Source organism: Varroa jacobsoni, unplaced genomic scaffold (assembly GCF_002532875.2).
Source record: "Varroa jacobsoni isolate VJ856 unplaced genomic scaffold, vjacob_1.0 scaffold_982, whole genome shotgun sequence".
Classification (NCBI taxonomy): Eukaryota; Metazoa; Arthropoda; class Arachnida; order Mesostigmata; family Varroidae; genus Varroa; species Varroa jacobsoni.
This window is the reverse complement of record NW_019213884.1, coordinates 9,927-34,166: the sequence shown is the minus strand read 5'-3', so window position 1 is coordinate 34,166 and position 24,240 is coordinate 9,927. Positions and strand designations below refer to the sequence as shown.

Genomic DNA, 24,240 nt, shown 5'->3' with positions numbered 1-24,240 from the left:
GTTCGGTCGTTCTAGCCGCTGGTTTGAGAAACCCTTATTATTTTAGGCTTCCAATATTACAGTTTCCACCTGTTATGTAAGTAAAGATTTGTCCTATGATACATCATGAGCTCTACAATATGGTCACCCCACCACCGACTACGGATAGGTTAAGCTTCGTCCGACAAGCTGTAGCCCGAAAGGACATACTTTTATGTCCTTATATCCTATAATAGCTTCGTGACGTTCACCTTCGTTCTATAATTTTTGTTATTATAATTTTATTATCGTTATTATTTGTTCCCGAGATATTTATTAATGAAATAGTAATCCTTGCGAAAGCTGTGTTTCACAACGGTACTAGCAATGATGGCGTCGTCAGGGATATCCCGTTTCTGTGACCCTCACTAGTGGCCCATATGACGCTTTCTTGCCTATTGCCGCTGCCTGCCAGCTTTTCTGCTGTTCGTTCGTTTGCTCTGTTTACTTGGTCGCCGTGTTACTCACCGGGCACTACCACTAGTCTCGTTGGCGGTCGAATCCTGCTGGTAGGCCTTTCGATAAAGTTAGGATAAAGCCTGGTTGTACAATCTCCACTCTGTCGCTAACCATTGGGCCAGCTCTGCTTTCTGGCAGACCGTGAACACCAGAATGAATGGCAATGACTTTAGGATAAAATGGCGGAGAGAGAAGCAAGAATTCAAAAGCTGTTATAAAAATCTCGAAAAGAAACGTTTTGCATGACAACTATTATAGGTAATACAGGCACTTCTTGCCTACCAAGAACCTTTCAAAGGGGCCATCTGCCTGCAATGCAATTTCATTGCGAATGGGTCGTTTTCGTGTATTCGTATACAAAGGTAGGTAAAAAGGACAATGTGCGAAAGCTGCAAGGTGTGATGGCTGTGCTGGCGATAACGGTTTGTGGCATGTACAGACACACACAGATATCAAAGGACATTTAGAACACACGGTTTGCCAAAAAAAAAAAGCAAAATTAAACCATTAACATCATTGTAGTGCCAGGCCATGCTGGGCTACTTGAAAATAATTCTGTGACTCTGGACAGAAAAGGCGCAACCCTAGCTCTATTAGCAAAGGCCACCAGGCAAAGTGAGGGGCCACGTTCGCCGGCAGGTTTATGCGCGACCTTTATGACAAAGCTGCAGTAGCACGAAGAACTGCCCAAGAAACCGCAGTAGCTGTTGATGTATTCGATAAGTATCAATAATAAAAATATTACACGAAGATCTCGTTTGGTAAACGCTTGTGATGATACGCTCACGACACAACCATTCATTCTTCTCAATAACAAATGAAATAATTCCATAGCACAGATATGAGTAGATCTTTATTGATTAATGCATGTTTTTTTTGTACTGTTTTTATTGATCGGCATAAGACGAAATAATCAATCGTTGTTAGAAAATTAATAGGTTCTTGATTTAAAGCAGACTACTAGTCCGCTTGACTTGTTGTTTACTATTCGTAGCTTGTTTGGTATACTCATTCATTATTATTTCATGAATTGATTACGGTAGAACGATGCGTGGGGCGTTAAATTCTGCGAATACCTATCCGTTTCCATGGCTTCCACCATGGTGAACTATCGCACCATGTAAAAACATTATAGCTTTAATTATTTAGCCGGTATGCGCATGGATTGGAACGCATCAAAATACCTATAATTATGCCGTGTATTAGATCCGTATGGACTACCATTTCTGTTGTCTTTTCGTATAGGCAAATATAATATTATTTGTGGCTAGGTTACGTTGCCGGGTGACTCGTTTAAGGCACACATGTTGTGCTGATCTCTACATATTGTTGATTAGTTCTATGCAAATAAAAATCACGTTTTGTGGTCCGGCTGTTTCCATGATACACATGGCCTAGCTCATGTTTAACCTCGCCACTATTGGCCGTTTTGCTGTCCTTACCATCGGTGACCGGCTGTTCGCCTGCCCGCTTATCTACCTGTGCGCCTGTCGTCCGCCTAACGACAATTTCGCTAGCGGCTGGACGCATTATCTTGCCGGCTAGTGAGTGCGTCATAGCGATACCACTGACGCTGCTAAAACAACGACGAGCAAGTGCCGCGGCAGTTTTAGCTCGGCTCACCCTCAATCAAAGCTGTGTTTGATCCGTTACGACGGTAGGTCGAAGCTGCGCCGATTGCCAACGTATTGTAGGCTTACAGGCACACTTTCGTAGAGATGGAGGTGACCGTGGCCTTATAACAGTAGCACCTACGAGGAGCATCAACTATGCGATTCGTGATTGCCATTTTTCGGTAAAGTGGCTCATTTTAACAGCGGTTCCGGCTAGTACTGGTTGTGTCGCTATTCGAGTGTTGTTGCAAAGAGATAGACCTCTGGCATTGTTTGGCGCTGTCGGTGTGGCCGACCCTCCGTCGATTCACTGATTGATAGCTTGAACTGGATTGACTATCATGGAATCAGCTTGGCTTGTAGCGGCACTTTTGGAACTGTACAGATCACCGGTCAATCAACTGCAACTTGGCTGAGAGAAGGGGCGAATTTAAATGAACACAGGACGCTAAGACGCTGGTCTTAACGTTCGTGTCCTCTTAGTTCAGAGAGAACTGAAAGGGCACGCTCAACCGCAAGCAGATTTTTTTGGGAGAAGAACTTCTCGCAATCGAGGCTCTTTATAAAGCCGCAGAGTAGGTCGAAGTATCAAAAATTGGTCAAGGTTGTACATGGAATAAGGTTCCCATCAGTCAAAGTTACTGAGAAGGCATGTGTCGCAATCGGCCTATGGATGGTTAACATCACAAGAAAAATCATCATGTCATTACAGAATATTATTATTTGGTTTGGCCTTTGATGGTTTTCAGATCACTACACCATATACCAGTTAAAAGCTTTATTTTTTTTCATCAAATGAAATTTTTGATTAATTGAGATTTAATCAGATCACAATTTACTCAGTCTTTTTCTGAGCTTTTAAATATAGCTCAATATGCCACAGTAGTAAACACCGAGTTACGAGTCAAAATCAAAAATACGAATGTACCAACACAAATCATTTCTTTCACTTTTTTTTTATATAGGATTATATTTTGTATAGGATTGTCCTCTGCGTTTAGTGCGTCTCAACTTTTATAGTGGATCTTAATAATATTAGCTTATAGCTATCATCAGAGTTATTAATACATACACATACGTATCGGTTTAACAGAAAAGGCTGAATGGAGAACTCGATCCGATCCATACAACGATCGACCTTTTCTTTGTGTGATGTTTTTGTCTCTTAACAACTCATATGGAAAAGGAGATAGGACACGCTCATAGTCACAGAAGCTTTTATCATCCTAGCCATGTTATCCAGTATAGACACAATGAGGTCAAACCCTCACCTTCGGTTTAAAATTTACGAAGGTTCATTAAAGCGAGAATCTTTAATGTCTCTATAAATGTACTGTGAAATACTCGCTAATTTTTATTGAAAAAGCGCCTGTTAAGCTAAACAAAACACCGGTTACGGCGTATGTGACCCTTTTGCAAGAATAGACAGTGAATAGATTCGTTTGATGGGAATATAGGAACAACACGATAGGGCCTAATCGTCGTGTTTTGTGCTATGTAGACAATCGCGGTCCTCTATTAGTAGATATTTGCTGATTCAGGCGCGCATGATGCAATATTTTGTGTCATATGGCAGCAGAGCGCTGTAATCCAGTAAATGTTGTACCAAAAATGCACTCTAGCGTATTAATTATAGCTGATTAGTAGTGGTTCTACTAACTGCCCGTACAATTTTTTTAGATAATCTGTTCTTTTGATACTCTTCAGCCAATAATGACATCGTTATGTGTCCAACAATGATAATCAGATCGATAATAATTGAGAAATCATTTTTCTAGTGTATGCCTTGAATCATAAGGGAAAAATCTTAGACGAATGCCTCAATTTACCTTCGGATTTATTATCGCTATTTATTGTAGACTTTCTTTATCTTTCTTTGAAAAACTTACTTTCAAATGCAAGTCTTTACCCTAACGTACGCATACGTGTGATTTAGAGGCACTTTTTACTAGCTTCGACATTCGTCTGTTATTGTATAATTTGGTTGTATTTTAAGAGCGTATATTTACATCGGATTGTTAGCCCCACGTTTGTCAAATACTGTGTTGTTAGTGCAAAAAGAACACGACAAATCGCTATAAGTGGTCTTGTGGTTATACAGTCTCACTGTGTATGGGCAGGTTGTTTCACGGGACTATGCTCAATCACACAATCAGGCTTTCTAAAGTACCAGGAGCCTCTTGGCTGAGAAGAAATTCATGGAGGACCGCCTGGGTATCACAGAGGGATCTGTTTCTTTTCGAATCCTGGTCCTTGTGCGGTCTGCTCTTGCGAACTATCCTGCAGGGACGCTCCTTAGTTGTCCCTTGTATCTCCATGTCCCCTTTCTTGTTTACTCTCCCCTAAGGGCTTACATTGTTGGCGTTCGGCGCTGAGATCCCCTAGAATCTCACAACGACTCGATATCTATTAAAGAACACTCTCAGACGGCGTGAACTATACAAATTGTAATGAACAGAATCAGGTTATACCATATTTACGACTCAATGCCGTAGTTATCCATACAATATGATTTCTTCAATTGGAACACATAAGCTAAGACCCATTTGCGGCAATAGCGCCGAACGTTTGGCGAGCGCGAGGGAGACGCTGGGAAGCAGCGCTGAAAGACGGGAACACAACCTTCTGCAGCAGGCACACGCTGAAGTCAGGTCCTGACTGTGGATGGCGTAGGAACGGGATATAGATAGCGGATGAAGGGGTCGAGCTCACTATAGAAGGTTATGCCGGGAGACGCCCGCTTGTGGAAAGCCCACTCAGAGTCAGCTTTTGGACCAGCCAATACAGAGCAGTGGAGGCCCTTGCTGGGTACCTAGGCAGACAACGGCAGAGTGGGTAAACCGAACAGGCACGAAAGCACACGAGTGGAGGGCGGCAGCCATACCAGGCAAGGAGATGTCAGGGCTGAGGAACGACGGGACGGGTGGGAGCTTACATTGCTCTTGGCACTCAGCTCTTCGAATCCCTGGCTAGGAAGGCATTGGCGAGCTTGTAGTGTTGCTGGGAGGGGAATATCGCCGGGCCGAAGGATATTTTTAGTTTAGCTGAAGCGGGAAAGGGAAAAATCCGAGGGAAATGAATGAGGGAACGATACAAAGTTGGGGATACAGTCGCTTCCATGCCGCCGTAGAGCACTAGTTTTTCCATCGAATCCCGGGAAAGTGAGATCACCGTTTCTCGTCTCCATCGTGCCTTCCCTACGTTTCTACCATTTCTCAATATTACTGAAACTCTCGGACTGTAGTGCTTGAGGGAGCTACGACTAGTTGGGGGCAGAGCACACCGCAAACGACATTGAAAAAGAGCTATGCTGAGACTATCAGGAAAAGGGACTAACCGTAAGCGGATGTGAGCAGTAATACCCATATCGTTGGTACTGGCCACAACCGATGAGATCCGAAGCAAGACGGTGCCCTGCCACGCGCTGCAGACTGATCCTGCCTCCACTTCCACTTCCACCGCACTGCCGCGCTAACTGCTCGTTGCGTGCGCCCGACTGTAGCCGGTGCTGCACAGCGTATACCGGCAGAGACTAAGAGTGCCGAACGGCGGTGACGACAGGCCGCTGGCGTTAGACGAAGGAAGTGGGACCGGGACAGAGAAAGCGAAAGGGAAGAGAAGGAACGATTCAGGGATCCGGCGAACGAGAGGCAAGGACTATGGGGGTGTATATTCGGAAGCAAAATGAGGGAACTCAAAGGATGATGGAAATCGGAATAGGAACTGGGAAAATTTAAGGCATTATGGGGCAAGGCAGATGAGGAGAAAGCCGAAGATCAAATCCGTGCTGAACTGGAACCCTGAGAGAAAGATGAAGAGAGAGAACTTGGGGTAAGAGATGGAAAGAGCGTGAACAAACTTAAAAATGGGAGGCGGGAAATGGGGAGACAGGAAAGCCATGGAGTCGAAGTAAGGCATGAATATTTGGATGTAAGGCGCTCCATAACTCGTTGCTGGCGAGCACGAAACCAGCTACTAAAATGTAAAAGAAGCTGACGCCGACAAGCTATGCGGTATTGTACACGGTCGAGCGGTGCACTGAGCTGGCAGACTTGACAGGCCACTCGCACAACAACCTTTGCACGCGTCTCATGCTTCAGCTTTACTGTTGAGAAACTCGTGTTTGAGACGACCACCTGCTGCTTAACTCTATGGATTTCTCAGACTAAGTGAAGTAGTCTAGCGATGTAGTGCTTGCAGGGTAGCCGAAAATAGATATGCGTTAAAATATTATATTCAATATGCGAGTCCGATGCATAAAAATGAAGCTACTGACAATGGATATATCCATGTAGGATACTTTTCTAATGATAAATCTTTATGTTGCGACTGATAATTTAGACGATCCATTGATCTGTTAAGGTCGACGACGAGGTTCGCTTTTGCCATAGCGCGGTGCAGGCTCTGTAAAATTGCTCTGTCTTTTTTTACCTAAACTGTAAATATTGCTTCATAACGAATCATTCGCACGTATCACCGACGTGCTGCGTGTATTTAGCGAAGAGTCTATATAAGATATCGAGTGTTTAGGAATCGCACACACAGTGAGCCATTGAATATATCACACACAAATGAACAGCTGATTGATTCTATTTACAACCTTGTCTCGGTAGTTTTTCTATAGTGGCTGTCACTTGTATTATTCCAGCGCGACAATGTAATCACAATTGACGGCTAGAGCGCAATGGCTGCCTCTCCCTTGAAGCTCGTGACGGTCGCTGGCACAGACCTTTCGATGCACGTACATCCCCTAAATAACACCTTCAACAACAACAATAACAACAGCAACTGCACTATTAATACTAAAAGCAATAGATCGAGTAACGGTTACTACAAGCCATTGATTCAGCTCAACGCACATCAACAGCAGCAGCAGCAGCTGCAAGAACAGCAGGGTCAGGGCCTTACAAGGTTGCAACATCAGAATGATCCTCCTACGGGAATGTCCACCTCGCTTCAGCAGCCGCAACAAGTTCAACAGGCCGAATCATCACCTCCGACATTACAGCAACAACAAGACCAACATCAATCACCACAATTAACCACAGCGTTAGCAATGGCTCCGACACACCATGTCACATTTAATCTACAACCCCAGACTCGACTGGGTTCGCCGGACCTTCAAGAGGCAGGTGCCCAGCTTTTTATGAACGGTGGCACCACAGACGGCTTTTCGCCATCCGCCTCCCTCATGGGTATATCGTCACGTCAAGGACTTTCGACGACGGCGGCGGCGGCGGGACGCAGAAAGATGTCCGTGATGCACACCGATCCACTACTCGTGATACAAGAGAATAACCTCGCCAATTACAACGGATACACCAACCACCTTAACATAAACCCCAATCAACGCCGGTTAAGTGTAGGTCGGTATCTTCAGGCATCTGGCCCATATTGAATTATATACATAGATAATCTAGCATGATTTGTATTCAAAATAGATTTTGCATATATACATTTTCCCTATGAACTGAGAATATCCTGAAAAGCTATACATACAGCTTTCAGCTCAGTTAATAAAATGACTACTGTGAATGTTTACGCCGTTAGAAAAGGACCGAAACAAGTTTCTCTGACCATAATAATAGTGGTAGTTTTCCAAAGGGTGCAGCACGTTCAGTACCTTAGATTAAAGTATCGATCAAATTGCGAAAAATGTTTATATCAGGTAGGTGTCACGGAGAGTTTGAATTCTATGTTCATGTTGAAACCATCGTATTCGACTGAAGCGAACGCAGTACAAAAACGGATGGATAAACATACGATTGGATAAATCATTATAGGGTCCCAGGACGGACGCAACGCAGAAGCAGCGACGACCTTCTCGGTAACGATTGACCTTTCACAATACAATAAAGTGATCTCTAATGACGGGAGCGTTATATGCTCCGTCGTCAGTTCTTCCTCAACTCCATATGATCCAGGCGACGTTCGTGAAAGAAGAGAGGATCTGAGTGAAATAGATGTCTCGAAGCCGTCGACAATCTACGGCACCATCGCCACAGAAATCCACGGACTGATTGAACGCCAGAAGGAGAAGGACAAGGAAAGAGAGTCACCGAGAAGAATGTCGCCCAGGAAAAGCTTGCAGCTCAGCCTCAAAGACCTAGAGGAGCACATCACGAAGATTATCTCGCAGAACGCTGCAATTGTGGAGACCGATCCACTCTACAGAAAGATCTCGAGGGATTCTAAAGCTTCTACACGAAGATTCAGTTCCTTCGATTTGGGTCGATCTAAATTCCAAACGGCACTTCTTGCAGGTAAGAATGGGCGTAGAGTGTATTTTATTTTTGTTTTTGATACAGGTTCTAAGAAAATAAAATTATATTTTGTTCTTTAACTTTATCTATACGGAACTCCTTACTCAAAAGGTGGCAGCTCTAATCCACGACGTATATCTAGCGTCGAAGTGCCCATGTGGCCACGAGAGCATAGAGAACCGCGCGAATGGCGAGAATCGAACCCCGACGGCAGCAGTAGCGGAAGTATCATCAAAGATCTCCTACTCAAGTCTAGGGTTCCCTTTCCGCCGCCGGCGACAGCCGATACGTCTGAGAGCTTCCCGTGTCCGACGTGTCGTGCCAGTTTCACTACTCAGGAACTACTACACCTTTATCCGAATTGCTCAGGTGGCATTGCAGCGAGTGCAGCGCCTTCCCAGGCATGCCCCACCAACACCACCTCGACGGCATCGGCTGTTAGTGAATGGCCCGAAGACCATATAGAAGAGCGTCACGTTTCGGTACGTTCATGCATATTTGTGTTCATTTTCAGCGAATTTCTCCATTTATCAGAACTGAAACGTGCATTTTTATTAGACTTCTTACATAAGTTCTCGGATGCGTAATGACTTTTTGATATAAATTCGAATGCCCCACAAATTCACAATGCAGAACCACCAACCTTTGTCAATTGCACACTCAGATGTTGAGGGAGTTTGTTCTGCGTCCACCGATATACAGTTGGATCTCTTTCACTGGTGTTCATTAGGAATTCAAGTGTCTTTATTAGTAAATAACCCACATCCTATGGGAGTAAACTGTGTGTAAGGCGTAATTATCTATTTTTACTTATGAAACCACTGAACTAATTGCTTTGAAAAACAAGTCTCAAATATTACTAGATGCAAATAAATCGGACGCTAGATATTATCCGCAGGTTTCGCTTGTCCCAATTCGAATTCAGCGCGTCTTTAAGAGCATAGTTAAGATATATGGACATTTGAACAACATTAACATGGTATTCGCTATATACGGCTGTGCACAAAGCACCGGCTGACCTGAGGACCTTCGACTCGTATAGTTGCGATGTTAAGTCTCCTTAGGGTAGTTGATTTCCGTAATGTCGAACTAGACAATGCGACAGAGAATCCAAACAAGTTTGTCAGGCCAAGACAAACAATTGCGAGTAAAACAATATTATGCCAGTCTCGTTTATGACATTTTTAGGGAGCTCAAAGAACTACGACAGCTGCGGAACCTAACATGACTGAGGATAGAGCACAAATTAGTACTTGACGATGTTTTCTAGGAAAGCATGCAACCTCTTCCATGACTTATTTTTATCAAAAGGGACTCGGATAACAATCATTTACTACAATTCCATCGGGTATAAAAACAAATCTAAAAGACAAGCCGATTAGGTAGGAAAGATTCAATAAAATAGAGCTTTTGTTATTCTAGTATAAATGTACGCATAAGGATTAGGTTTTAATTTTATAACAAATAGCTAGATAAGACTCTGCAAAGGTTACTTAAAGTAGTGTTTGTAGTGCATGTCTTACACGCAAAAAGCATTGCACTTTATCAAATATAGATTATAATCAATCAAATCGATTTCAGGTTCTGCTATACGCATAGCTCAGTAATATTTTTTTATTCTCAGTCTCGTAATCGCTTCAGCATATGGTTGAACTTGAGAATGGTCGGCGTACAATGTAGCGATTTATTATTATATTGCGTAGTAGTAACTTAATAACCTTAATCACTGGGCAGGTGATTAAGAGGTCGGACGTTACACCATTGAAAAAGCGCAAGTTCTCAGAACCTGCGTATATACACTCGACGGATCCAGCCGCTGCGTTCCCGCTATTAGATAAATCAACGTCAAGTGTGGGAGGGTCGTCACAGAGCTCAACCCAATTCTCAGTACCTGTTATCGTTACAACTCCAGCTAGTCCCGAACCCCACGAAACTAGCGACACCAAGCGGAACGGTAAGCCATCTATCAGTCGAGCAATCGATGTGATACGTTTATAGGCTCTCTCCAGTTGCAGCTTGCGAAACCTGTACACACAAATCACATAAGTAACAGGCAACCCTCGTTTTGCCATAACGGCAGGCCATCAACTTATATCTCTATTATTAGTCGTCGTTTTAGTACTTAGAGCTTCAATAAGAGTCATTACCAAGTATGCAAGTGTCGTTGCCTGTCTAGTGCTTACTTCTTTCGTTTTGCTCGGCAGCGCCGTCGGCAGTAACTGATGGGTCCTCAAGGATCATCACTCCAGTAGCAGACCTGGTTTCGGTTACAACGCTGCCAACAACAGCATCAATAACAACCACAAGCGCAACAGCCACGTCCGCATCAGAGGAATCCCCGACTTTAACCTCTACGCCGCCCACCGTGAGCCGATCTATTGTCACCACGACGTTTACAACGACGCGCCGCTCAGACCTGTCGGTGATGTTTACTCCATGCACGTTTTCGTGTGCACCAGCTGTAATTAAGCCTGTACGTCCGACGAGTCTTGAGCTTCCCGCGCGGCCGAGCGTCCTGATTGGCTCAAACCTAATCAGTCCGGACACACCCAGACCGCAAAAGGCGTTCCGCCAGATGTTCATCGATGGTCATGCTTACACAACCCTTGGCCTGAAGGTGTCCACACGCTCGACTTATTGCTGCATTTACCGACCTCAGCCTATGTTTGTGCTGCAGGAAACGGATCCCCGCTTATCAATGTACTCCAATTGGGTCATGTGTCCGTTCACGGACGAGCTCAAATTAGGTAGGTACGAACACAAAAGGTAACTTTTCATAACTAATCATATTTTATCTTTGCCTATCCATATTAGCTTAGACCCATATATCGTACCTCGTGATAATACACGTAGTAGTCACTCACTGCCCGGCATTACTTATCTATCTATCGGTTTATAATACACTGTTTAATACACTTAGAAAAAAAAAGCTGCGTACCTCAATGTTTTCCAGCATTAAAGCACCATTACACACAACTACCGCAGCTGCCTTCCGAACTCATTTGCCCCGAACAATTGGGAAGGCTCGTTGAGCTACTTTCTTACTAAATGCATCGAAGATGTAGGCAATGAAACGGGACCACACGAAAGAAGACGACATACGACATACGAGACGAACATATCCGTTGTACTGTCGGAAAAGTATTGACCGTTTTTCTAGCTAGATGACTTTGAAATCGCAGGCGATATGGGTCGCATCGTTTCGGCATTGGTATGATTTAAAAGCTGACATTTAGCCGTAGTGGATGTGCCTGTGTAAAGTACAACACTACGGCTTCAACAGGTTTGTCTAGATTTAGGTTTAAGTATTAGTTATAGAGATTTCTGAAAACGTTCACTGTATTCTAGAATTTCATTACAAAGAAGGCACATATGCTGGGCCACGCCCCCAAGAAATGACTCGTTTACGTCAAAATGAGAGAAAACGGATCAAAATATGCGTTTGTCATGGAAATTTCGATGTGAATGATGCTCCTCGTACTGCTCGACCAATTACAAGGAAGGTTGGTGTAAAGGCTGAATAAGGCCGATGCGTAAGTAGACATGGCTTCGCCAAGGAACTGAACGCTTACTACCAGACAGTTTTTATTGGCACACGAGCGAACGCAAAACAATTTACTCGATCGTATTGCCATCTGCGGAACTCTACAGAGACACAATGAAATCAAGCTATACGAGGATTGATGACGGCTGATAACGAGTCGATCACACACAACAGTAATGTGTAACTAAAAAACTACTGATTCACAATTCGTGACGAAGTCCAGAGCGACGTCAAACTAGATGATGCCAGGCGAAAAGAATCGTGCATGACGAGTTGCTGCCGCTTATCAAGGCGATTGATTAGCCTTTCTACTATTATCAGCTAGGTAGGGTACAACGGATCATCGAGGAAATCGAACAGAAGAGGCAATCCCAGGCCACATACATCTTTGAGACGGAACTTAATCGCTTCGGAATTTAATTTTGATGCATTCGTCGTACAGTTTGGATCTTGCGTCGTTAGAGTATCGTCTGTTTCTTCTGCAATCGTGTTAATTTAGTGTCAATCGAGAGATATAAAAATTAGTTAGGGCAAAGGACCCGCGACTAAAAAACGGTTCAGGCTTCTCTTGACAAGCCAATGTATATACATATGTCTACATGCATTCGTAAAACATACATTCAATACCACCACGTCTTATACAATGACGTGCGTTTGGAGCTGCTCAAGCCGAGTGCCTCTTCACGTATATACTTAGAGCACTATTTGTCATCATTCGCATAAATGTGGCGCGCGTGCACAGATATCTTCATATACTAACTATCAATAATAATAACAACGATTTGTATCATTATAATTACTGTGCATCTCCCTTTCTAGTGAATTCTTTTCACGCGAGAATACGGCTTACCGACCGCTTTCCCAATTCCTGTGACGTCCACTGTATGATTTGCATCGTATATTCCTATAGAGATCTGTTGTCGTTTCTTGATGGTTGTTGCCAGCAACAAAGAGTAATGGCAACGACAGGTTCATACCTTTTCCCTTTTTGTTGACTTCTTTAATATACAAGAATAATAAGTGCATCTGGCTAGAAAAATCATCACGCGATTATAATTAGCGAATTTGCAGCAGCGATTGTACAAAAACGTACGCAACCCTCCGCATCTCGTGACGTCAACTGACGCTCCTTCTAAGGAAGACTTGTCTTATTTTTTCTTTTCTTGCGGATGCTGATCTCAATCTTAGTCGACCGATGCCGACAGCAACAGTAACAGCAGCGAAACAAATTAAAGAGCGATAATAAAAAACGGTCAACAGGAATGGCCGTGGTGGTGACTGTGAAAAACAAGAAGCAGTATAACAGTATATATTCACACACACACACACACACAAAGCAGGGCACACACTTTACATGGATCGTACTCAAGATGATCGCACGTTGGGGTGCATCAGCCGAAGAGCGAATGAATGATCAAGCAACAGTCGTCAATTAGCTGACTGACTGACTGACTGACTGACTGACTGTCTGAGGAAGTGGCTAGGCTTTAAGCCCTCAAGAAGGAAGCAGGAAACTGTGAGCCCTAAACCAACGACAATGTCGTCTCATCCTGGCAGCCAGTCTAGCTTTCTCAGAGACATTCTCGAAAGAGTTTCCGAAGCAGCCGTAATAGCTGCTATAGCAGCACTGTAACAGCCCCCCGTCGTCACTATCATCGGAAGGGTACAAACGCCAGCATATGTGCGCGTGCGTTCATTCGTTCTTCTTCCGACTAGCCAATCACTCCTCCCCGCCGTCCGTTTGACCGTGAATGCTGGAGTCAACACCAGCCCTGGTTACCTTCGGCGTTGCACCACTTTGCTAAGCGGCTCTTCGTCGTCGCCGCCGCCGTCGTCGTCGTCGTCGTGCTGTTTGTTTTTCGCAACGACAACGATGACACGCCCTTCATACAGCGTATATCTGTGGCTTTGTTTCCACTGGTATAGATAAATAGATGATCAGGATTATGTCTGCTTTCACTTGGCACTTTCAAAAAATGCGGTGAACGAAAACGTCGCTGACGCCGAGAGGTCGGTCCGATAACAGCCACAAACGATGACGGATGCCGACAGTGATGTTGGTATATGATGTGCAAATGCTATTGATTGTAAACGGCAAAAGGCGCGCCTCAGACTTGATTTCCAACTTGTGATAGCTAAATGCCATCAGTGACCCCACGCCTAATCACATCAAGCTCTACATGTACACGCATTTATCGAAAACAAATTAAAAGGAAAAGCTGTATACTATACGTGCACTAGAATAAGGAGGTAGAAAAAAATCCGAGCGTTACGGCCAAAAATCGAGGGAAAGCGATTATGACGTCACGCGCACAAAAATAAATCAACAAATCCAGTCAACAGAGAGCAACGTAGGGCATCAAAGGTAAATAAGCGTTAGAATAGCCCATCACCGTGGCCAGCGGTGTAACTTGACTAACAAAGTGAGCAAACTAATTTCTAGACGGAGGCGCCACCATTGGCGTTATGTTGCCTTAAGCGCTAGCAATCTAGCACAATATAAGAAGACTAGAGAGACAAACAAGCAAGTAAAGAAGCATGTAATCGTCTGCACGTGCATGTGACGGGCGCAGAGTCTGATAGTCGACCTCGTTACTGCTCGCGCGCTAGCAAACTAGTGAATTTTCACACTCGACTCGCTCGTAGTACCAAATCGGTCATTGCAGTGAAAGTATACCCATAAAATCGCTAATAAATCTCACTCTACGGATATACACCTTCATTTGTGCGCAACTGTTACTTTAAGTAAAAAAGTTGATGATGCAAAATCAACGAATCTCGTGCGCTAGACGTTTACTCCTTCTATAAAAGTCGTACACTACAAGATTTGTACATATTTTATATACGTGTTTACGATAAAGATGCAAAAAAAGAAAGAAAAAAGTAGCATCATCGCCTGGGCGGCACCGAGCGACGCGATACGGCTACTTGATGTTATTTTTTAGTCGTAGCAGCCAACGCCAGCTAATGCAATTGCCTTAGGGGTGCTTCTCGTACAGAAAGAGACCGTATGTCGTCGTCGTCGTCGTCGTCGTCGTCGTCGTAGTCGTCGTCGTCGTCGTCGTCGTCGTCGCTATTCGGGTATGGTGGTGTACCGTTCTGACGTCATTCAAACCAAACGTTTTCTCGTTTACGATCATCGTAATCGCCGTCGCCGCTACAGACTATTTATCATAACGAATCGCTAAGATGACCGTCAAAATGCAGGATCATTCTAACAAACGTTTTTATGTGTGTGTATACGCGCACGTGCGCTAGAAGCACGCGGAAGGGAACGACCGTCTGGTTGAATACATTTAGATAGCTGTTGTTTTGATTTAATTTTGCATGTTACTGACGTCAGTGGACGATTAATATTATGAGACAGGTTTTTACCTATAAAATGTGAATGGACGCTGCTGGCAATCGATGCACCGCAAAACGGATCCACTATATCGTAGAGTAGCAGAAAGAAACGAACGCGTAATAGTTGACGTTATTGGATACGATTTAAAGTTCATCTCGCTCTTGATAAGTGTCAGTATATAACTATGTGGAAAGCCATATTTTATGGACTTTTACGATTCATTCACCCTATGACGCCTTCCGACTCTCGTTGCTTATGGGTGCATCGGTTTCAATTGTAATTAATTACAGGTGTCGAACCAATCGGACTGTTGGCCTGCACGGACCACCGCCAGTGGCGGCATGATCAACTGCGGCCGATCTATACGCTGGCCCCACGTGCACCTGCATTGCATGCACCCCTTATGCACACTTCCTTATTCCAGCAGCAGCACCAACAAGCTGCTAGTACCAATGCTAATGATAGTGCCGCTTGCCAGGCAGTTGCAGCAGCGTGTCAACGCTCCAGCGCTGGCATGGCCAGCACGGCGCCACTGCACATGACGCACTCGTCGTACTGGCTCGCCAAAATGGCGACCAAGAAGCACTCCATCACCTCGGACTACTCCTCGATCAAGGACGATTTCGACAGCTTGCCGCCCTCAAGAAAGGTAAAACAAAATATCATCCTTATCTGCATCGCTAGCATCGGTTAAGACTCACGTAGAACCCAGCCTCCCCTTTCTTCTTCGTTCTCTACGTTGTTCTCCTTCATTCTCTTCATCAGCATCACCACTAGTGGACGACAGCGACAATAGCCATTACTAGCAGCAGCGCGTACCGTCACATTCGACGAGTTCGTTGGCTGCTCTGATTCATTACCGCCACAGTGACAACAAGTAGCAGCTAGCCATCATCCGTGTACTCTAGACTAGTTCAGTAGTAACTTGAATAGTTATAGAAGCGACGAGCAAGTTACTGGGCGTTACTAGCTGTTGTTTCGGGGTGATGATTATGGTGCCGCTGGTAATAGTAATAGCCGTCACGACAATGGCACGTGGTCGAATGGATAACGGTACGTCAGACAGGTTAATGGGGTACGACGGATCTACAAACAGATTATTATATACCGCATCATATATAACGTACACATCGAGCTGCTTTCAGTGGTGAAGACTGATGACGCTGAAAAACAACCTTTTGAAAATCCTGAGTTCATAAAAGTTTATCCGGAGTCAGCAATGTATACTAATTGCACAGTAAACTGAAAAATAGTAGGGTAGAACGGGGAGAGGTTTGCCATACGTGCGTCATTAGATGAAACATGGACGCCAGGAATGATGACCCTGACTGTTGAACACGTTCGCTTTTTAAAAATTGTATAATTAAAGCAGCCATGTAACACATAAGGCGTAGTAATGTGTGAGTAACTTAAAAAGGTCATTAGACATCGCTTATTTCTATGTATAGGGTTAAATTTAGAAGTAAGTTTATAATCATAGCCACGGGGATAGGTTTAACAGGGCTGCGTTCTAGCTTTAACTGGTGAAAGAATCAAACAGAAGACATGTATAAAATTGTCATGATCTTAATAAATTTGGCCTGCATTATCAATCAACATTTAGCAATCGACAGTTACGGAGCCAGGATCAGAGCTAGATTCTTCGTCAATAGTCACGGATGAGTCAGCTGTAGAGGAGATTAGCCAGGACGAGGAGTGGCCACGATCGATGGCCCACGAATACGCCAGGCCAAAACGGGTCAAAATTTGTGAAGGAGGCTACAAATCGAATGAGGACTACACGTATGTGAGAGGCCGCGGTAGAGGAAAATACGTTTGCGAAGAGTGCGGCATTCGCTGCAAGAAACCCTCAATGTTAAAGAAGCACATACGGTAAGCAACAAAAAAGATACGTGAAAGTGAATTTCACATATGATCTACTTCTCAACGACGAATATTCCGTTTGCGAATGTATGTACGTACTGACATTTGCGGCGTTTATATTCAGTTGAAATAGGCAGTAGGTTGATCTGTTGAGGATCTGGTGTGAGATCAAAGCTTCAGAATACTGAATAAACGTTGCCTATCGAAGGATGAACTCAAAACATCGTATCAATAAAATCACTAGATAGACGTCCCTGACGCTTATCTGGGGATTTTTTGTGTATACCCCATAATAATTGAACCACCTGAAAAAAAAACGCAAAACAATCGGTGTTTGAAACGATCTACCAATCTATGCATAGATTTCGTGCCTCGGCAAGGTCAACAGAGTTCGATGGTACATTTAGCTGCAGAAGTTAAGATCGTGTCTGATCTAGAAGGTAGTTATCCCGGTTCTGCAGAGAGAATACAACCTCTGGAATATTGTACCTTTCAAAACATTGAGGCCCCCCTTGCTATATAACCGTTGTAAGAATGTAGAATTCTTAAACCATTTATCTGATTCCACTTGATCCGTGGTGAGCTTTTGTTCGATATATGATCTTGTCTGTATATGCCGCGCTTAGCTTATGCTGGTGCCCTTTCCACTAATCGTCCCTTTCCAAGCTGTTGTTGACATAAACAAGACGAGAACCCGCGATGCAGATTCAGCATCGTTTTCGTTTTGGAGCTTCTGTAACTTGTTGAGCATTTCGTGATGCGTTGTTATCGAATTGATGCCCGATTCAGCCATTCGCTTGCCGAACCAGGCTAATGAACAGAGATTTCGAATTAAAACACTATCTAGAATATAGGCAGCTTAAATGAAAAATTCTAACACAGTCAGAAATTGACACTAAAATTCGCGTTCAGGCAGATCAGTTAAGTTCAGTAAATCGCATCACTTTAAACTCAAACCTTTGACTGAGCGAAAGATCTGTTTGTGTACTCGCTTTGGCGCGCCATCCCTCACGTAAGATAGAACAGAAAATAATGCCACGTATATATTTTCTGCTGTGACCATTTCCTGGCAAACAACACCACTCTCATTTATTTTTCAAAGAGAAACCTCCGTTGAGAACCCAGATATTGATACCATATTCATATTGCGTCTAAAACGTCGGCCCTCCTATCGGTAATGACGTGTCCGCTATATTCGTGTTCGTGTCTGCCCGTATAATGTGGATGCTATCACAAATCGTGAAAAAAAAAAAAAAAATACCAATGTGTTCCATTACGTGATTCAACTACAAACTGGATGGTGCCCTTGTAAATTTTTGTTGTTAACTTTACTACGAACATCAGCCAGGTGTACGTGTGTTGTTATTAATTGATATGAAGCCGTTCTACAACACGAACGCATCTATGACGTCTTCTGGGTTAAACAGTTGATTATCCCGACCTGTTTCTGTCATTTTTGTATCCTGGCACTAGGACACACACCGATCTTCGGCCTTACTTCTGCGCTCACTGCGAGTTTGCCTTCAAGACCAAGGGCAATCTAACGAAGCACATGAAGTCCAAAGCGCACCAGAAAAAGTGTGTGGAACTAGGAATCGTACCTGTACCCACGCACATCGATGATTCACATATTGACCACGACCAACTCGCCAAACAAGTATGTTTATTCAAAGTCCAGTTAACGAGCCGTATTTCCACCAACAGCGAAAATTAACGTTACAGTAATTCATACAATTTTCAAATATGTAAGCCTCTGGGGCATTAAACTACCGCGATCATGTGCTTATCATCCACTTGAGTAATTTGAAAATGGTGCTTCTCTTTGGTTTTATTTGATTTCTGAGTGCATTGTTGTATTATCATATATATATATATATAACATATATAATATGATTGAATTATAACTAGACATGCGCCCACGCGCGGAGAGCTGTCGCCTGTCTACGGCATAATTAATTAACCCTATCAATTGATTTTAAAGTAACTGATTTTTTTGGTCCGACTAGAAGTAAAGACAGTCGTGCCAAAGGATCACGGCGACATTAATCCCTAATAGACAGTTGCGTGCCAATTGATAATGGGTCAGTCAACATTTAAAAAGCTTTCGCAAAACTTGTCATTACGTCAATATGTAAAGTAATCAATGGAATTATTACTAGTGTTCTTAGATATATTTTATTTTTCATCATGCAAAAGTTCATGTTATGCTATCTTATATTGAAATAATCTGTCAGTTAGTGCCGTTCTATTAAGCTCATCTTGGCTAGTTAGATGTTTACAACTGGATATGGAAACCAAGATCTTTCTATTTACCTTCTATTATATATATATATATATATATATATATATTCTCTTTAAGACAGGTAGATGTAAAACAAAGAAGGCTTCGTTCTTTGCATGTAAATTTCCCTGCTAAGGCCTATTAGAAAGTAGCGCTGAATGACTTAACCTAAGCTAGACAGCAAAAAGCTCACTGCAAACACGGCTTGCTGATTCTTTGCTTTCGGCTGAGCATTACTATCGTCGTAGTATCCGTCGCCGTGTCTAGCCGTCACCACAGCCATTCGATGCGATCACTGGTCTATCGCATCTAGCTATAGCATTGGTCGCGGCTGCTGGCATCCGTACCCTGTCTTCGTTCTTTTGTTTGCCCTGCGTCCTCAGAACCACAGCCTCCGTTCCAGCGTAAGTTGAGCGCAATAGACAGACGAATAATGGTGGACGAGATGAGCAGAAACAGAGTATGGAGGTCCGTCTGCAAAATCGGTAGACCGAGCGAAACGACACACTAGAGAAAGGAGAGGAAGTCAACGAATGCTGGAGAATCGTAGATAACGGCAATGCTGACATGACAGCAGGTCCGCTAGCCTCGTGTCTGACCGACACAGGCCAACACAAGACAAAACAGAACAAGCTGGCTGGGAAGCAAGCAAGGTAGGAGATGTGTCGTCGCATGCTGGCAGTCAGCAGCCCAACCTGCCCACCATCACTAGTCGTGCCTTGATGGCGTTGGCTAGCAACGGAATGCAGCAGTAGCGGCAAGGCACGACGTCGTCAGCTTTTTCTAATTGCCATTTACGCTAGCATGCATAGTCCAGAGAATTTCCGGTATTATTTCGACACGATACTATGCTTATACGACATTTCGTGAGGCAATATGATAAACAGAATGACCTGACCTTTAAAGTTAACAAAACGTGGTCTACGCATCCATAACTATGGTACAAATTCTCGACAATAAAGAAACTAGGCCCGCCGAACATGGTCGACCAATCGTCTTTCATTGGAAATGGCCCGTAATGACAACGATCTATCCAATCAACAGGAACTCGTTGAGTAAATCAGAATGTATTATAGATTTATGTCTGACACGCTGCTATTGGCAGTTCTGACCAAGTGATCGTCTCCCCGTCTGGCGTAGCTTAGTAAAGTGCCTTCAACGGTGCCCCGATGTTCCAGTATTTTTTGTATTTATACGTGAAGTTAGTTCGCTTGCTATTGCGGTTATTGGAGTTGAGCGTTGTCCAGATTGCCATAGCAGTTTGCTGAGAGGGAGATAAGATTTGTCACAGTGCGTGTCAGTAAGCTAAACGTGGAACAGCTCAGCTGCTACTGAAGCATTTGTAGCATTGTCTATTTTATCTAAGCTAGAGAAACGTGCCCGTACTCTCGTTAATAGAAAATTTTGTTAGTTCATAATATGCACAAGCACACACAACAGAGTCTTTACGTCGGGCTTTACGTCACGATAGACTCGATTATCACTGCTGCTTTATCAGAATATGGTTCAGCTGAATGAGCATAACAGGAGGCTTTCATGCACCCGAACACGAAGCGACTGCGGCTACAGCGTAGCCATTGGGGCTTCTTTAAAGTGTCCTTATAGAACTTTTTTTTATTGAGAAGTTGCAACTCTAATAAGCAACCAATCAACTAAAAAAACAGGCGCATCTTTTGTAGTTTTGAAGTCAACTGTAATAAATTTATAAATGTTAGTAAGGTGAGACAATATTATAGATTATAAGAGACACGTCACCCAACAGCAATGGCGAAAACGCGGTTTTCTCATGAATCGTTTGTATTCTTCTGTAACAAGCATTTTCCGCAATTCGCGGCTTGTGGTCTGCCACTCTACAAGTTCCGTTTGTTTCCAATCAGATTTTCTCTGCGACTTATATAAACTATCCAAGTTACTTTTATTTCTGTTAAAGACAGGTTGAAGGCCCAAAATAAGTCGGCGTCTTTTAGTGCCCAATAACACAATGGCGAAAGATTCCATGTCATCCATTACACAGCTGTATAAATGGTAAAAAACTTTTCTTGAATTAATTTAGACCAGCCTACCGAGATTAGGTTTAAAATAGTACAAGATACAACTTTTTCTATGCCTCAGTTAGTCTGATATTGGACGTTCTTGATTGTTTCCCGCCAGTGTGCAATAATCAAGTTATCACGCTTATGTCCTTGTTCAAGTTGTTGTTTTTGATGTTCGCAGCCATTAATTTATTTTCAGTAATAATCCCTGAGGATCTATTAAAGAAATAGCTCACTGCGATAGTCTGGCTAGCTTAGACTTTCGTTCCTAGTAGCAGTGATAGCTAGTTTGAGCTGCACATAAGGTAAACGCTGCCTCTACAGTATGAGTCACCCCATGTAACTTCCTTTTCGGTCCTCTCACCAGCCATTTCGGTCCGGCGCCATTTTTCGTCGTTCGTTTTTAACGCTGCGGGATTAGCGCGCAGTTTATAGTCACTAACGAATGACCACAGACCATTGATATAATGCCGTATGTATAATCAATGCTTGCTCTTTAAGCACCGCAGCAACACCTGCTCGTACGTGCTCATTTGCAGTCGTCAACAATTCAATCAACAATCAAAAAATCGTCAACAATTTGGCATTACATATGCAAGAAAAAACAATCGGCCAGCGTCTTAACCTACTTATTGCCGTTGCTACGACCGTCTAGCCGGTCTCCTGGTGGTACAGCGAGCGAGCGGCCGTGTCGACTGTTTAGAAACGAAAGGATAACAAAGCCTCCTATCTAGTTCGCTTTTTACCTGCTTTTCCTTTCGTCGCAGCCGAAGTTTTGCAATAAACTATACTGGCACCCTGGGCTGTTGCTTAAACGAACCTGTGGAGTAGGAAGTACCAGCAGTTCCTGTTGGGCATGTCACCGACCGTCGTTCGAGCTTCCGCGACCTGCGAGACCAACCTGCGCCTATGTACTCTGCGCTAGATACCGATAACGGGATGAACGTGTCGACATCTCTAGTGGCAACGTATTTTGCACACATCCAGCGAACGCATAACAAGTGCCGACTTCAACGTACAATACCATGAAAAGAACAGCATCACCATATATATTTATATAATTAGGTTCTAACGAGTCAATAAACACATCGCATCAATTCACGGCTCGAGTTAATAATTTGCCAGCGACTGCTGTTAGGATTCCTGGGCTTTTTGGCTGAGAAGAGTTTCTCATTGCCACTGTACATATATTGAATGAAACGAAAAATTCAACTCGATTATCATTGATGTGGACTGGTTCTATTTGCAGAGTACTCCTTGCCTGGTAAAAAAAAGTCTTTCTTATATTTATATACGTTCGTTATATACGTTATCGTTAACCAATCGTATGTTGTCATTTAGGTGCATCTTGTTGTTTTAAAATGCTTGATTTTTGTTGGAATGACCAAACGGTGCTTAATTTGCTTTGGTGCAAGCTGACTCGTGACGCAATAAACGGTTTATGCCTATTAGCAAATAGATAAATCGATAGGCATGAGGCACTTTACTAAATTTCGATGGACAGAAGTGGCTGCCATTTACCTGTGGCGCAAAGACGCTAAATTTGTACGATAGTCAAAATCGATCGTATTTCAAGCGACAGGTCACCATTGCGTTATTTTATATTAAACATTAGCCTAATACCCAACAAAGGATATCGAACAATTATTCGTAGAGATAGATCAAAATGTTCAATTAGTTTAAAACAGATTCCCGTGCTATCGTTAGCTGCATTGAGAGCAAATCCTTTTCTTAAATTACTGTTTTTGGCAAAACACACTTTTGTCTCCATAATACAAACAGATAACTCATTTGTTTATCATGTGTTTTTGTGGACTTTTATATGTCGTATGCATTTTAGCCATACAGAGATTATACGCTGTTCTTTTTGTCCGTAACATCGGAATGCTATTAACTTGTGTCAAGTGGCTTGTTCAATTTTCATCAATTTGTGCCCAACACAGGTGTGTTTCTCTGGCCCGTTGCAGGCCCTTATCCAGTTCAACTTAGCTGCTTTTCTGGGTTGACCTTATCGTTTACCTAGGTGCCGTCCACTTGCCCAGAGTTCACCGGTGCGAAGGAACTCGCAGTAGCAACGTTTCATTATAGTTATGTTTTATTTCTGAAATATTGTTATCATTTAAACTCAGTTCCTAATACGGTCGCTTAGAAACAATGACAGGTTCCATATTGGCAACAAGTGCATGTCGAAGAACGGGATTACGTTGCTTTCGTCAATTCTGTCATTGTCTTAAATGAGCCCAGTTTGCGAAAATCGCTATCTGAAATAAAATGTGTTTTACGATACGATACTTGGTTCAATCAACGTATGAGGCAAAGAAACTTCATGACGTCAAGAAATTTGCATTGAGCTTGACTGAGCTTTTTGTAACAGTTAGAATTTGTAAAATACGAGGGTTAAACAGTGTTGCTAATCGTTCCGGTGTTCGTCGTATCGGGCGGCACATAGAGGTCTTCACCGTTACATCCATATCATGCCTGTATAGTACGCCGTCAAACTGATGGAAGCAGACATTTCGAGAAATCAAGTGCATTGATTTTTGCTCTGTTGGCTAGCGTTAAATGCGCTTCAGTGTTCGAAGTCATTGTTCGATCGACCTTTCGTTCTCACTCCGCCAACGCAGCATGGTGGGAATGGTTTTTTCCTGTCTCGCACCAACTCGAGACTGCTGCAAAATTGCGTTAGTACAATAACAAACGGCCGACTTCCTGTTATAGCGTCCACCGCATGAACCTGTCTAATTCTAATTGACGCGACCAGCCACCGAAAGTCTGTTTTTGCGCGTATCACGACACATCGTTGTTCGTTTTATTCTACGC

General features: G+C 43.3%; 1 protein-coding gene and 1 long non-coding RNA gene across 2 annotated transcripts in view; one reads left to right on the top strand and one right to left on the bottom strand.

The window, feature by feature from the left end:
• Positions 1-6,235: 6,235 nt before the first annotated feature.
• Positions 6,236-24,240, top strand: part of shn (zinc finger protein schnurri) — a 27,851-nt gene continuing 9,846 nt past the window's right edge. Inside the window, exons 1-8 of the mRNA XM_022842309.2 lie at positions 6,236-7,456; positions 7,874-8,353; positions 8,465-8,835; positions 10,088-10,307; positions 10,558-11,100; positions 15,534-15,892; positions 16,847-17,115; positions 18,580-18,763. Of these exons, the coding sequence (XP_022698044.1) occupies positions 6,775-7,456; positions 7,874-8,353; positions 8,465-8,835; positions 10,088-10,307; positions 10,558-11,100; positions 15,534-15,892; positions 16,847-17,115; positions 18,580-18,763 (3,108 nt within the window). The 5' untranslated portion in view covers positions 6,236-6,774. The remainder of the gene's footprint in view (positions 7,457-7,873; positions 8,354-8,464; positions 8,836-10,087; positions 10,308-10,557; positions 11,101-15,533; positions 15,893-16,846; positions 17,116-18,579; positions 18,764-24,240) is intronic.
• LOC111265539 (uncharacterized) lies at positions 18,753-22,678 on the bottom strand. The gene is made up of 2 exons (XR_002683511.1): positions 22,167-22,678; positions 18,753-19,861 (listed from the first exon to the last, which is right to left on the bottom strand). It is a non-coding gene; the product is annotated as an uncharacterized LOC111265539 (long non-coding RNA).